Source organism: Lynx rufus, unplaced genomic scaffold, assembly GCF_022079265.1.
Source record: "Lynx rufus isolate CCGP_SWC_20201006 ecotype Redwood Valley unplaced genomic scaffold, mLynRuf1.p SCAF_12, whole genome shotgun sequence".
Taxonomy (NCBI): Eukaryota; Metazoa; Chordata; class Mammalia; order Carnivora; family Felidae; genus Lynx; species Lynx rufus.
In genome coordinates, this window is record NW_025814826.1 from 35858456 (window position 1) to 35874485 (window position 16030).

At 36.4% G+C, this 16030-nt stretch overlaps 1 protein-coding gene across 1 annotated transcript; it reads right to left on the minus strand.

The window, feature by feature from the left end:
- Positions 1–599: 599 nt before the first annotated feature.
- On the minus strand, positions 600–12954 carry SLC7A13 (solute carrier family 7 member 13). Its single transcript, XM_047073868.1, is given in 5 exon segments — positions 600–857; positions 3393–3754; positions 7799–7930; positions 12269–12464; positions 12466–12954. Coding segments are annotated over 5 exon segments (1437 nt in total).
- Positions 12955–16030: the final 3076 nt, after the last annotated feature.

Consider the following 16030-nt stretch of genomic DNA (forward strand, 5'->3'; position numbering starts at 1 on the left):
TCACGAACAGTGTGATCATGACCTGAACCAAAGTTGGATGCTCAACTGACTGAGCCACTCAGGCGTTCCTTGATAAGTCACATTTTAATCAAATGAAAACATAGTAAACTTGTTCTTCTAAAGCATCTCAGAATTTAGAAGAAGGAGTACAAAAGAAAATAACCTAAAAACTCATGCTTCAAATAGCTTTTAGGTTGAAAAAATACAAACAGGGAAAAGCTAATCAGACAAATGGGGTTATTCTTTTATCTTCAGCACCAATGTAAGGACTCAGGAATGAAGAAGAGAATGCTTTTTTATTTTAATTGTTAACTTTTATCACAAAATCACCACAAATTCAGCAGTAAAGGGTGGGTGCAGAAAAAAATAGAAGAAAGGGGGAAATATCATCAATGTATCAAACCATGCAAACCAAAACAAAGCTTTGGCTTTACATAACAATTTTTGTGTGATTTTTAAAACTAGGTACTATCATGGGCACTTCTTTATACACTATCTCATTCAAGAAAGAAAGTTACCATGGGCATTTCATCATTAATGTTCCATAATGTGCTTGATTTTTTTTTTTTAATTTGGGAGTGCTTTTAAAAGGCTACTTTTTAAAAAGTTTGTACTTCTGACATCTGTTCTTCAGCCACATCAGGGATGCAAATATTAAACAGCAATTGTAAATGACATGTCATTTTCTCAAACCAAACCAACCTCAATTTGAGATATATTAAAGGTATGTAAAATAGAAGTCCACTGAGAACAAAGAGGCACACATAAATATAATGCATATGTGGAGACTTCACCAAAGGGACCAAAACCAAGCATAGGCTGATGGCCATTGTTACCAAAGGTAATGGAAAAAACACCTGAAAAAAAAATTCAAAAAATAAAATTAGATGTGAAAACCTATATAAAGTACTGCATATTTATATAAACAAAAGTAAGATATAAGTTAATGAAAGAAAATGGGTTAAATTATCTGAGTTTAGAATGTTGACGGGGCGCCTGGGTGGCGCAGTCGGTTAAGCGTCCGACTTCAGCCAGGTCACGATCTTGCGGTGCGTGAGTTCGAGCCCCGCGTCAGGCTCTGGGCTGATGGCTCAGAGCCTGGAGCCTGTTTCCGATTCTGTGTCTCCCTCTCTCTCTGGCCCTCCCCCGTTCATGCTCTGTCTCTCTCTGTCCCAAAAATAAATAAACGTTAAAAAAAAAAAATTAAGAATGTTGAAGACTCTCAATGTCAAGGCAATGGTTGAAGGGAATGAACATCTAGCGTTTGCCTGTTCATGAGTGGAAATAATCATGATCATTGGCTAGTAAGATAACCATCTTCTGATCTAGGCAGCATGAATTCATTAAAAGGGAGTTCCTAAAGCTCAGAAAGTCACAATTTTCCCAAGAAAATATCTCAAGGCAATAAGAAAGTCATATCAAAAACACAGAATATCCCTAGACACTCTGTTATTCAGGCAGATATTAACAGGTAAATATTATGACTTTATAGGCTCAGTACATTAAAAAAAATTCAAAACAAAAACTTTGGCCAAGACAATTCTACTTTTGGTGGGTTTTTGCTTTTGTTTTTGTTTTAGCCAAAAAACTTGAAGCCCTATTCTTGGTACCTGCTTTGCATTAGGATTGTTAAGGGTCCTGCACCAAATATTACCCAACCTAGGGAGAAAATTCAATAGGCAGTCACTTTTGATATATATCTTTAATAAATAGATATGAATCTATATCCCCAAAATATAACATAGCTATATTCATATTTATGAATCCCTTTAATTAAAAGATCATTCCCTTAGGGACTTAATTAAAAATTTCTTCTTGGGGCACCTGGCTGCCTCCGTCAGTAGAGCATGCAACCCTTGATCTCATGGTGGTAAGTTCAAGCCCCAAGTTGGGCATAGAGCTTACATTAAAAAAAAAAATTAAAAAAAAAAAAGAATCTCCTCCTAATTTGTAAATCACCCCTAGGAAAGATGAAAGATAATTTGTCATCTCACAACTCAGTATCAATTATCAAATAACTGAGGGAAAAGAGCATTCATGTGGCATTCAAGACAAATGTTAATTACTTATACTTGTGGTTGCCCTTGCCTTCTTTTTAATGCAAACATGTATCAAATAATGATATAAACCATAATAACTATCAATGTCAGACTCTGGATTGTTTGCATGTATTAGCTCATTTAATATATTCCACATTCCTAGGAGGTAGGCATTATTTTTTCCCATTTGAGACCTGAAGACACTGAGGATCAGAGATTAAAGAACAAAATGATCCCTCCTTCCCCATGTATTTTTTTTTGAACACCTTCTGGAGGCCACCATATGGCAATAATCATACTATGAATTTTGGTTCACCTGACTGTTCAGATAGATTATACCCTGCCTAAGGGCAGAAGCCAAGTCTTCCTTCTTTTTGCACCCAGAATACTTAGTAAGGTGCTTAAAATATAGTTGCTTTCAATAACTGATACTCAAATACGCAACAGTTAGGGGATGGCTGGATGGAAGAAGTAGAAGGGAGGATGGAAAAGGAAGGTTGGTTGTAAGTCATTGGAACATTGCTTTCTTTCTCCCTGTGTTCTTTATTAAATTGTTTATAGTATATATTTCTTATATTTATTTGTACGTTCTAAAAGGCAAACACTCCAAAGGGACTGCCTAGATTTCAATCTTGACTCTACCACGCAGTGTGAGGTTGGGCAAGTAACAACTTTTCTAAACCTGTTTCCTCATCTGTAAAATGGGGATAAGAGTAGTATCTGCCTTTGGTATTACTGAGAGGATTAAATGTGATAATCCAAGAAAAGCTTTTAACATGAAGCCTGGCTCACCAAGACTATTCTGATAATCAGAGCATCAAGGTCACTTTTCTCCAATAGTATTCCTACACTGCCAAGTTTTTGTTTATTTTCTTTCCTACCATTAAAGGGCTCTCCTGTAAAACTCCTCCTCATCCCAAATGAAAGTAAGTTTAAAAGAAGTAAAGTGGAACAGATGGAATTTGTTGGTGATCAAATTAAGTTAGGTCCATGTTTCAGGACAGGAGATGTTATCACTTGCCTCTTCTATTTCCCACCTGCTAAATCTGACCCTGACTGTACAAGATTCCAGTGTGCATAGGTAGCTACATTAGTAAACTAAATAGTCTCTGGTCAAAAGACTCATAATGATCTGCCTCACCACCCAGAGGTTTATCTTTCTCTCTAGTAAACCTAATGGAACCCAAGAGATTTTAAACTGAGTAAAATCTACCCAATAAAAACTAAGACCAGATTACCTTTATGGGCTTCACAATTTGTTACTAATAAAAAGACCTACCCGTATATGTTCTGAATATAGTCTTGAAACATTGTTACACCCAGTATATTTTATTTCACATGGAAAAAAATTACCTTGTAAGGTCTAGGTAGATTTGGCTCCTGGTATCTCAGTTTTAGTATTCCTATCATTGATAATACAGATCAAATAAAAACTACAAAATAAAGATAGTTTATCAGGTCAGTGAGGTTTGTTGAGACAATGGCAATTGATGCCATGGTGACAAGTACTAGCACAGATATAAATGGAGAGGAGTGAATATTAAGCATATTAAATAGCAAAGGCAGTTGGCCCTCTTGGCCAGCCATATATGTTACTCTTGATGATTCAAGTACATTAACCAGAAGGTTGCTAAATATTGAGGCAGAAATACCAAAAGGAATAACCCTTGTTAATGAGGGGATTACTCTATCAGTCCACATGATAGCCACAGCATCTGCAGAAAAATAAGAACACACAAAAGACAATGTATTAAAAATAAGAAATTAATGATAAACCTTTAAAGATTATCTCTAAATGAAAGCAGGAAATTCAAAAGGGAGTTAAGAAAGTTCAATTTTGTTTAATTTCATTATTTACTTTACATGTACCTAACACCATTTGCATATGTCCATTTTAGCCCTATCACACTGTATCATAAATGGTTACCATCTCATGCATCATCCCCAACAGACCAGAAACTTCACTTCTTGAGGTCAAGTATCATTCATTTCTTTACTATAAAGGCTTGTACTTCAATAAGTCTCAGAAATGTTGTTTAAGTTTTCAATAATAATTGTGAAATGAAAGGTTGAATTGATGATTGCATGTTTATTTTCTAAAACTACAGAGTGCTAAGAGTTGCAATCAGAGTAAAAAGAAAAGCAACATTGCTGACACAGGAATGAGCCTTACAAAGGCCCCATGTTGTGGTGCAATTTTAAATACTTAATAGGAATTTAAAAATCAACCCTGTAGACAGAGAAAACAAATTACACACAGATTAAAACACTCAAGACATTTGGGTGCTTGTCTAAACTGTAGACCAGTGGTTCTCAATGGGAAGTGATTTTGCTCCTCAGGGATCTTTTGGCAATATCTGGAGGCATATTTTGGTTGTCACAACTGAAGAGGTTGTGAAGAGATCTTCTATTATAAACACTAACTCGTTACAAGTCAGTAGATTAAAAACGGTGCCAGTGAAGAAATGCACCCACTGCTTATGAGAAACTGAGTCCAATTCATATTATGTAGACATAAGGTCGGACAGATCATTTAGACACAGAGAACTAAGGTCTCAGTCTTTCAGTGGAATGAGCACACGAAGACCTAGTGTCCTTGGCAGTCGTGCTCTGGGGCGTTGCTCTGGGGCAGACGTTGCCTCTATGGCATCAACATAATGGCTTATAACAAATAGTAAAACTTGTTCAATATGACAAAATTAAATTATCATCAATGGTCCTTGTTCTTAAAAATATTTATTTTTGAACCCATTTTAAACAGCCTTAAGTGCATGCCTACTTCGGCAGCACATATATTAAACAGCCTTAAGTGCTATTGTCACTTCTCTCTTTAGTGCTATTCTACAATGCTGGGTCTTGTTTTAAAGTATTTCCTGTCTCACGTATTGTTCATTTCAAATAAAGTATTATTAGTTGTTCCTCCTGGACACCCACACCTCCACACATTTTCCATTTTCAAACACATATCAGAAATACTTATTTCTGGTAGTAAAGTCCTCATTTCCTGGTCTTTATTTCCTGTCATGCATTCTACAAACCCGGTTATAATTAGAGGAGGTTCTAGTCCAACTCTGCTATATAATCTTAATCTTTATTCCACAACTAATTTTTTTCTTTTTTTATTCTCTTCCTCATGTCATTTATTTTCTTTTATAATTGTATTATATATGCTTTTGGTAAGAAGTAAAATAAATAGCACTGAAGCACATAAAGTAAAAAGTAAATGTCCCTCTCCTCACCAATCCTTCATTCATGCACCCCAGATGTAACTACTGTTAGTATCTTTTTGGATATGCCTTCAGAAATTTTCTATGCCTATATAAGCATTCATGCAAGGTGTGTATGTGTGTGTGTGTGTGTGTGTGTGTGTGTGTGTGCAGGCACACTTAGGCTTGATTTTTTTACTTTCCAATATATCTCGATCATATTAGTACATATGCATCCATCTAGTTATTTTAAAGAATGCTCAATATTCTATTATATAACTGTAAGTTAAATTAGTTACCAATTGGTGGATTTTTTAAATTTATTTAACATTTATTTATTTTTGAGAGATAGAGAGACAGAGCATGAGTGGGGGATGGGCAGAGATCGAGGGAGACACAGAATCTGAAACAGTCTTCAGGCTCTGAGCTGTCAGCACAGAGCCGGATGCAGGGCTTGAACCCACAAACCACAAGATCATGACCTGAGCCAAAGTCGAACGCGTAACTGACTGAGCCACCCAGGTGCCCCTGCACACACCTCATTCTAGAAACATCCTTCCCACTGTGTTGTAAAACTTATTTAAAATTATGCCCATTTTTTTTCTAAGAGAACAATCAGCAAAGAAGCAGGTCAGAGCTCTAACACTGATCAAACAAAAACAATACATGATAAATAGCACTGGTTCTTTCTCCATATAAACCACAGAATCTAATATGTATCACAGCTTGGTATAATTTTTTTCAGTGTTCATCAAGGAAAACGTAGCATCCAATTCACACCACATCTTAGATACTCTATATTCCTCTGGAACTTTTCATGTCTTTTAAATACGCTCATTTGATTGAAAACACTCCTTAATCCTTACATTTCCTTAATTTAGAAATCTATTTCTTTCACTTATAATTTATTTATTTCACTATATAAATTATACAGTTCATTAAAGAAAATTTGGGAAATCCAGGAAAGAACCAAGCAAAAATCACCCACAATATCATTCCAACAGATCTCCACCATTGACTATATACTTTCCGTTTTGTATCATAATATAGATCCTGCTTTTCCATCACTGTTACATTATAAACATTGTCCCTTTACTTTAAGTATTTACAACAATATGGTCTTTGAAAAAACTCAGAATGGGCCTATTATTTGGATTTCACTAAATTTTTTATTTATTTCAAATTTATTGGATACTTTGGTGATCTTTAATTTTTTGCCCTCACATGTAATGCTATGATGGTTGTTCCTATACATACGTTTTTAATGTATAGCTCTAATTATTTTCTTAACTTAAATTCCTAATACAATAGAAGATAGATATTTGAATTCCAGAAAATTATTACAGGATCTAAACAAGGTCTGAGGATTATACGCCTAGAAGAGTAAGCATTAAAAACCAAATTACAAGCAACTATAGTCAAAACACTTCATGGGTCTTCCTTCATGGGACTTCCACACGTGTGGAACAATTGTGCCACCCATAAAATTGCTGCAACTATTAGGACACCCCAGAGAAGATAATCATAATTTTTTAACAATGAGTGTGACCAGAGAAATGATAGTCATAACCAATGCCAGATTCAATGAACCATAATATCTGGGTCACCTGGGCAACAGCCCTGACCACACCCTAATTAATTTTATAAATTTATTCTCTGCATAATCAAAGTAGTTAATAAATTACTACTTGTTCTTATCTAACTTAGCCTTTGGTTTGTTCCCACAAATACTCAAAATCTTGATCATATCTAGTTTACATGTCCCTAAGACAACTAGAGCATTGTGAATCAATACTGATACCATTCAGGCAGATTCCTGAATGGCAGTAACACAAGAATCAAGGCAAAGTGTGTTAAGACTTTTATATTGAACCTCTCTTAGATTTACCTCCAGTGCCTCAAAGATTTATCAAACAGTAATAGCTACTCAAAAGAGATTATTCCTAAAGGTACTGGATGATAGTTTATATCGGAAGTTTATGTCGTATTTCCAATATGTTCAGACCCCTTTGCCACCATAAACTTTAGAGTAATTTATAATAAACATTATTATATTACATATTAATACTATTAATTATATCCAGTAATTGACCCTAACTTCTACCCTTTTAACTGCTAATGTCCCACATTTCAAGTTTATCATTCTTTATGTCACCTAGAAGAATATTTAGAAAATAATTGTTGTAAAAGTTACAGGTTTTTTTGTAAAAGTTTTAACAGACCTAAGCACTGATTATATGGTGTCACTCTGGTGAGGAAAGATCATGAAAGGGATACAAATATTTTGAACCTAGTCTGCATCATATGTCAGCATTATGGATATTTTTCCATATCATCAGAAACATGGTTTTCCATAGTATCATGCTTAAATCTAAAACTCTTTCCTAAGCCAAATCATACTCTGGCCCCTTCAATATTTTGAAAATTACAAGGTGACTCTATATAAAATACTGAAAAGCAAACAGTAGTCTGACTGGTAAAGTGATACTTACTTATACTAAATGGACTAGAACTGTCATTATTATTTATTGCCTTAGTCACTTGCACACAAACCTGAAGAAAGAATTTCCCTGGGTGTCAGAACAGTCAGGTAGGAAATGTTAACCAGCAGATAAATGATAGTTACCAGAGGTAACACAGTAAATATGCATCTTGGGATTGTCTTTCTGGGTTTCTTCAGCTCCCCTATAACATATAAAAGAGAAAAATAACAAGTGGTAAAAAATTATGTCTTAAATTTATCTTTAAAACGGCTTCCTGCATTACCAATGGGGCTGAATTCTTCCTATCCACTCTGGCCACTGTCACACTTATTCATACACATAGGCACAAACACATTGATGAACTGCTACACACCTATCTCCTTTCTTGGATAATCTTGGTGTTAAGTGTAAAAAGGGGGACATTTTCTTCCGTTTCCTTATAGATGATAACATTTCTGAAGAAAGTCACAAGAATGAAAATCAAAGATGAGTCCATAAGACCCTGTATGGTTTGGAGACTACCTGTGTCTTCAGCCTCATCTGTTAGGTACAAGGCACTTAATCTGGGTAGTGGAATACGATAGTGAGCAAAAACAAACATAAAGTCTAACCTCAAGAAGAGCTATATACAAATTAAATAATCACATAAATAAAAGTTATAATAGTGACTGTGGTAACTGTCCATATGAAAAGAAATACAGGGCTATGAAAATATATAACATGATAATTTGATGGTGCCCTGTGCTATCTGTGTCATAGGCCTACAGGTTTCAGTTTTTCAAAAATGTCATGCCCCCTATACCCATACTCTCATGTGGAATGTTCTTTCCTTTCCTAGTTGCCTGGTTTACCCTTACTCTTATTTTAGATTTCAGCAAAATTATAACTTGGGAGCATAGGAGAGGAAGCTCTCCTCGGCTGGCAAAATTGTCCTATTATACATTCTCGCAGCAGGGCGCCTGGGTGACTCAGTCAGTTAAGCGTCCAACTGTGGCTCAGGTCATGATCTCATGGCTCTTGTGAGTTTGAGCCCTGCATTGGGGTCTCTGCTGTCACCACAGGAGCCTACTTTGGATCCTCTGTCTCCCTCTCTCTCTGTCCCTCCCCTGCTTGCTCTCTCTCTCTCTCTCAAAAAATAAACATTAAAAAAAAAGAAAATGAACATTCTCATAGCATATATGTAAAAAGTAAAAGAGTCAATCATAAATTCTCTTTCCCTGTAGGACCTTTGCCTTCCCTTTATGTCAGTATTAAGTGCAAAAAAGAAAAGAGGTCATGATTTAGCATCATAGATAATGGATTTTCTAAGACAATCTTATTCTCAAATATTGTTCCATTTGTCACACTGTTTTCCCAAATTTTGCCATTCTCTGAGAATTATCCCTGACATAAATAATTGAGCATTATAGTTCTGTGTATATAATGTGGCCCTGTGTCCTGGCTGCTGGTGAGAGAACCAAGTAAGACCTCTGACTCACTGGAAGCCAATCGTTGTCACTACACAAGAAGATTTCTCTCAAGAATTTGAGCCAAATGTCGACAAAACTGAGAGAATCAGGAAAAAAAGCATCATAATGGTGGCAAAAAAAGAAAGGTGACTGATAGATCTAGTTTTTAAGTCCTAGAGCTTCCCTATCTCCTGTTGCTCCTGAAGATTGATTACTCAGGTCTTCTTTGAAATACAGCATTATTCTTCCAGCAGGTTCCTCTTTTATTGTTTAAGCCAATGTGTGTGGGTTTCTGTTACTCAACGCCAAATCCCTCTGGTTAATAACTATCTATCCTTCGATATATGTCAAATCTGTTTCATCTGTATCTGCCCAGGGGTGGAATATAATGCCCATGATATATAATAATATGAACTGCTTAAGCACTTAGAGTAAAGAATTAGAAAGTTCTCATTTAAATGCTGCCTGAACCATTTACTAGGTGTGGCCTTCTGGACAATTTATTGACTGCTAAGTTTTCAATTTCCTGACCTGTATTTTGGGGAGAATGGAAAATATAGAGACAATAAAATTCCAATCAAATGCCTAGCACTCAATAAGTTATTAATGACTATGGTTATTAGTCAAAGATTTTGAACAAGCAAAAAGGCAACTTTTAGGATTAACTATACTTTCCTCTGGGCCTTTTACTCTTTCTTATTGTGTATCAGATTTATAGAGAGAAGGTAAGGAATATAACATAACATAGCATAACATAACATAACATAACATAACATAACATAACATAACATAACATAACATAACGTAATTCAAAGTTATTATGGCCAGACAGTGAATATCCTTGGTCTTGAACTTAGAAGGTAGATGTTCCTACAGTGTGCTAAGTCAGCTGCCTACATATCATCTTTTTACAGGTAAAAGAGTTACTTAGAGCTTAGCTGTATTTAAAGTTTATTAAGTGAATTAACATCCCAGCATACACTGAAATTCCTTCACCTTTGTTTACTGCCAGCTGCTTGTGAAGAATTCTATAATAGTTTATAGGTAAGTAAATTTTGTGAATCATTTTCAGCAGAGAAAAATTATCCAGCAGTGAAACATCTCTGGCAATGGAACAAGATGAATAAAATCAAAACCAGAGATATCTCTTCTATCCTTATAAGAGAGAGAAAGATGAAGTGAGACACAGAAAGGGAAAGTTGAGCTAATTATCCTAGTCTTTTCAATTGCAGTGGCACATTTAATCACAAACTGCTTAAGACAGTAATCTCATCCCATAGCTTCCTTTTCTCAATACTTCACATTTTAACTCAATGCAGACTGACTTTCCTCTTGTATCCAAAGCTCACCAATGATTTCTTAGTGAAATGGCTTCTGCTCAATCCTCATACTCCTCAACTTTTGGAAGCACTTCACCATGTTGATTACACCCTCTTCTTGGAACATGTAGTGATTTTCTTTTATAATTCTCTAAACCTCCTCTGACTTCTTCATTGCATCTTCTTTCTCCACCTAACCTCTAAATTTGGACTTCTCCAGTCATCTGTCTCCACTCCTATGCCATTTTGTTCTACTTCTCTTTATATGCTTCCCTTAGTAATCATATCTATTATCCAGCCCATCAGATGGAAACCATTTTTAAGTCACCCAAAGTTACATGCTGTGTCTTATACGCACCTTCATACTTCTGGTCTCCACAGCCTCACTCATATATTTTTACTGGTGGACTTTTTTGAGTTCAGTGAAAGTTGCCACCTTTTTGATGACACAGCTAAAGGTGATTTCACCATCTACTGAATTCTCATACTAGTCATACTGTTCCCCCTTAAAACCACTTATTAAATACTATCATGCTGTTACTTATAAGCACAAAATCATAGTGATTTTAAGTCATAATGACCATTTTTCGGATGGAGAAAAAAAAAAAGTAAGTCCAGACAGGTAAAGATACCTGCCACAGTTCGTAAGTGCTACAGGTCAGACCAAAATCTAGATTTTACCTCTTCCATTAGACTTTAGCCTCTTTAGGATAAAGCGTCCATATTACTCATCTTAAGGCACTACTACAGGACTTCAAAAATAGTCAGTGTTTAATAAGATATTTGCTGACCAAATTATTTAATGAGTAATGGACACATCAGTGACTCGGGGTCCTAAGATTAAAGGAAATATCACATGTGTTTTAAGAGTAGAACCCACTTCACATTGAAAGGTTAAGGAAAAGAACTGGTAAAAAGGTTGAAGTTGAAAAAAATTAATAAATGGGGAAGATCCCTTAGGAGGTGAGAGGGAAAGGATAGAATTCAAGGGAAGAGACTGATTTTATTTATTTTTTATTTTATTTATTTTTTATTTTTTAATGTTTATTTATTTTTGACAGAGAGAGAAACAGTGCAAATACAGAGGGGCAGAGAGAGAGGGAGACACAGATTCTGAAGCAGGCTCCAGGCTCCAAGCGGTCAGCACAGAGCCCAACGCAGGGCTCAAACTCTGAACTGAACTGCGAGATCGTGACCTGAGCCTAAGTCAGACACTCAAACAACCGAGCAACCCAGTCACCCTGAGACTGCATTTTAAAAATGCAGAGAGAAATCTTCTGTCTTGACACTGAAGGAAAGAGCATTAAATCCAGCCTCAGAGTAATTTAGTCCATCTATGATTCTCTTCTCTTTAAAAGTACTTCAGAGCATAAGTATGTCACACCCACTCACAACACAAACACAGTCTGGCATTGGATCATTTCTGGATTCACAGTTTCATGGGAGGGGACTATTTCCACAATCCCAGAATTCATCCATTAACAGAAAGGAAACTAGATTGACATGGAGATCCCATATTTATGGCCCCAGAAAAGAAATTGGAAAAAAAAGAAGTCATTCAATAAAATAAGCACCTTTGAATGAAGGGGGGAAAACATTAAGACTGGGTGATAAGTGCAAGACTGCCATATTCTGATTCAATTTAGTAAGAATAAACATTGAATCATCATGTATTTAAAGTAAAACTCAAAATATACAAAAAGAAAGTACATTTCACATTGCATGCAGTAAGTCATGACTTGAGATTTTCTTTCTCAATGAATTGTTAATTACCTGCTATATATGTAAAACATCCCCCGCCTGAAAACGCAAAATATCCTTGGAAAATGGCTTCTATAAACTCAGAAGCTTCTGGAAAATCAGTATCAAAAGAGTTCTGGAATCTTTCTACATTCTCCTTCCTTCCTCTCACCAGCAGCACGACTCCACTCAGGGAAATAAGGCCGAGTATAGCCATTTTCAGCACTAGCTAGGCTCGCTGTCTGAAGCCAAGTCACCTCTTTCACACCATGAGAATTCAGAATTCCCACGGTCCACAATACGGCTAGCGCCAGACATTTCTTTGGCAGCTTTGGAGCAGAGCAGCTGGGATAAAAAGGCTCGATGCTGTACTCGGCAAGGAGTAGGGCTTGGCTGGCAGCTAACCCTGGCCCCAGAAACAAGCTTGTCCAGAGATTCAGGAAAGAGATTAAGTTGCTGAAACATCTTTTGAGAAAATAGTAGTGAGCTCCACTGCGTGGAAAGGTTATACCTATCTCTGCTGAGCAGAGAGTGGTCATCATGGACAACAGGGCACAGACAGTCCAAATACACAGGGAGAGCCCCACATTCATGCAAGAGTATTTCAGTACCCCTTTGGGGGCCACAAAAATTCCTGCCCCAATTACATTAGTGATTAAAAAACTTGTGCCCCAGCAATATCCAAATATTCTCTTGAGTTGTATCTTCTCTTTATCCATTGTAATTGAGGTATTTTTTAATATAAAAATGTATATAAATTATAATTTCTGAATTTTCCTGCCCATCGTGCTGAAAAGGATATTCATGGATTCTTTGAAATAAAACAGTCCTGTCCTTTTTGTTCCACCTTGTTAAATAGAGCCTATTTTCAATCATTAACAAAATATATGCAATGCATCCAAGTAAAATAGTGTGAAGTTACTTGGAAGTGTTTACTTTGACTTCTTTCTTAATTATTATCAAAATAATACATTCAGATGGAAAAAAAGAATTTCAAAAAAACAGGGTATTACAAAAACAAAAACAAAAAAAACCAAAACAGGGTTTCTTGCTCTACTTCACTCTTTCCCAAATACATTTCCAGTTCTTCCCTCTGGAAACAATAATTCATGTATGGTTTTAGTTCTTTTTGGTAGTTACATCCATAACTCTAACTAATATGAGAAGACTTTTATTCTTAAATAACTCAACTTTAGAAAGCATCTAATGATTTCCTCTCAGAAACATGGAGGAATTAGCTCACTTACTTTCCTATTACTTAATCTATTTCCTCTTCCTCCCATTTTTAATCATCAGGCTCTCAAGATACAAAGTATTTACCTTTCATCAGGCACATGGAAGCCAATTAACAAGGTGGGAAAGTGAAATACCCTGCAAGACAAGACTGTCCTTTAAACAGCCGTCATTCTGGTAGCCTGGGTCACATTCAGAACAATGTGAACAGGAAATACAGGAGAAAGCCTGACCCCACAAACAGAAGGATGGAAATTTCTGAATATCTGAGCAAGGCCTGGGCCTTAGTAGCTCTTACATATATTGACAATGCAAAGCATTGTTCTGAGTATCTCCAAAGTCTTAAGAGCTTGGGGCACACCCCCAGCCTTGGAAGTAAATTATTTCCCAATTATCCTTTAAGAGTAAATGAAAATGAAATTGTTTATGTTTTTGCTTTGGTTGTAGCTATTTTCTGGCAGATTGCATCCAAGAAAATCCACTGATAACACTGTATAGATCTCAATAAATATGACCAGGTCCCCTCCCAAATGAAACCATGCCTCTAATCCCATATAAGAGAGCAAAGACCTGGGAGTGAGGGAAGGAGACCAGAAAGCTCACCCTAAGAGAGAAGTAAAGAATGAGAAGTAAACCAGACACAGAGAGACAAGTACTACTACATGATTTCACTTATATAAGCTATCTAAAATAGCCAAATTTGTAAAACCAAAGACTGGAATGGTGGTTACCAGAGGCTGAGGGAGAAATGCAGAGTTATTAAGCAATAGTCAATGTTTAAGCTAAATAAAATGAATAAACTCTAAAGATCTGCTGTACCACTATGGTCAACAATAATGTACACTGAAAATTTGTTAAGGGGATAGATCCCATATTAATTGCTCTTATCATAATAAAATATTTTTTTAAGTAAAATATAATTTAACTCATGGGGGGAAAAAACACAAAGTAGAAATAGGAGGCAGAGTTAGCCAATGTCCTGCCCATCAATATCCCACCTACCTATTGTTTTAAGAAGAGGCAGTGAGGGAATCCATTACCCATGACCTGAATCTCACAGCAGGAAAATAAGATCCGAGGAAGAACCATGGCTTCCAAATAGGAGTGTGGTAGCTCTGCAATGTCACTTTGGCTAACCTGAACTACATTTCCCAAATTTCTCAGTTAGAATAGACCATCGGGACAATTCTTCTATGAGATTTGAAGTACACAAGTGTAATAGCAGTTATTTTGAAAGTTCATATTGACAAGGAACCCCTCCTTGACCAAACTTTAATCAGGCTCTGTTGAGCTCTCTTCTCAACTAAGCTGCCTCCCTGGCCTGTTCAACATAGTTTAGAAGAATGCCCACACCCTTGCTATCTAATCAAGTTCCTCTTAGTTATCTTCCATCCACTGACTCCCTCATTCTGCCCATAGGCAGAATCCTCAGCTGTCTTTGCTATATTTGGAGTTAGGCTCAGTTCTAAACTGAAGTCTCTCTTTTCCCTATATAATCTTGAATATAATCTGTCCTGCCATTTTTTTTTTAATTTTATTTTTAAGTAATCTCTACACTCAGTGTGGGTCTCAAACTCACAACCCTGAGGTCAAGAGTTGCATGTTCCATGGACTGACCCAGCCAGGTGGCCCTGTCCTGCCATTTTTAATAAGCATTTTGTGCAATTTTTCTGTTACCACTTACATTGTCTTCTATACAATGACTTACCCCTTTACTGTAATTATAATGTAACTGCTGGCTTACTTCATTGGTGAGATGATGACCAAGCCTTCAAGTGCTCCACCTTCACATCTTCTTTCAGCTTCACCACCTTCAGGTGTGTGTTTAGTTCCATGATGAAGGGCCCCAACTTCTGCAGTATAGCCACACCATCAAGGTTAGTGGTAATGAGAACTGACACAGATTTCAGTTTGTTCTCGTGGGCTCCAACTCATGCCTGTACATTCCCGCCTGTCCTTGTTTTCCTCTACTTTTACACTCATTATTCCTTTTGGATTACTTGAACTTTAACTTTCCCAGCAGCTCCCACAACTGCATAAATTCAGATCTCTATAACAAATAAATCCTTGTAATTGTATGGATATGTGATTAGATAGAGATAGAGATTCAGATATAGGCACAGCTAAAGATATAGAGATAAATAGATACAGATGTACATGTAGATAAACAAAGATATAGATACAGATGTTCTAGTGATTCTGTTGCTTTGATTGATACAAAGAGCAAAAGCTATGCTATCTCATGCATTCCTGGAGTCCTACAGTATTTGGGTATGTTTGTGATTCTAAAAATGAGGAATGTAAAACAAGAGACTTGGTCTGGGTCTCTTTTGGCTTTCTCAGGACTATCAGAGATTCTCCAAACTCAAGAGAAGCACTCTTTAAACAGTACCCCTGGTCTGGGGGGGTTGGGGGGGGTGGATGCACTTGAAAATTCTATGTGGAGCTACTACATCAAAAGGGAAAATGTGCACATCATCCAATATTAGGCTCACTGACATCACTCTTGCAGTGCCCAAAGGAGTGTCTTACACACACACACACACACACACACTATATATA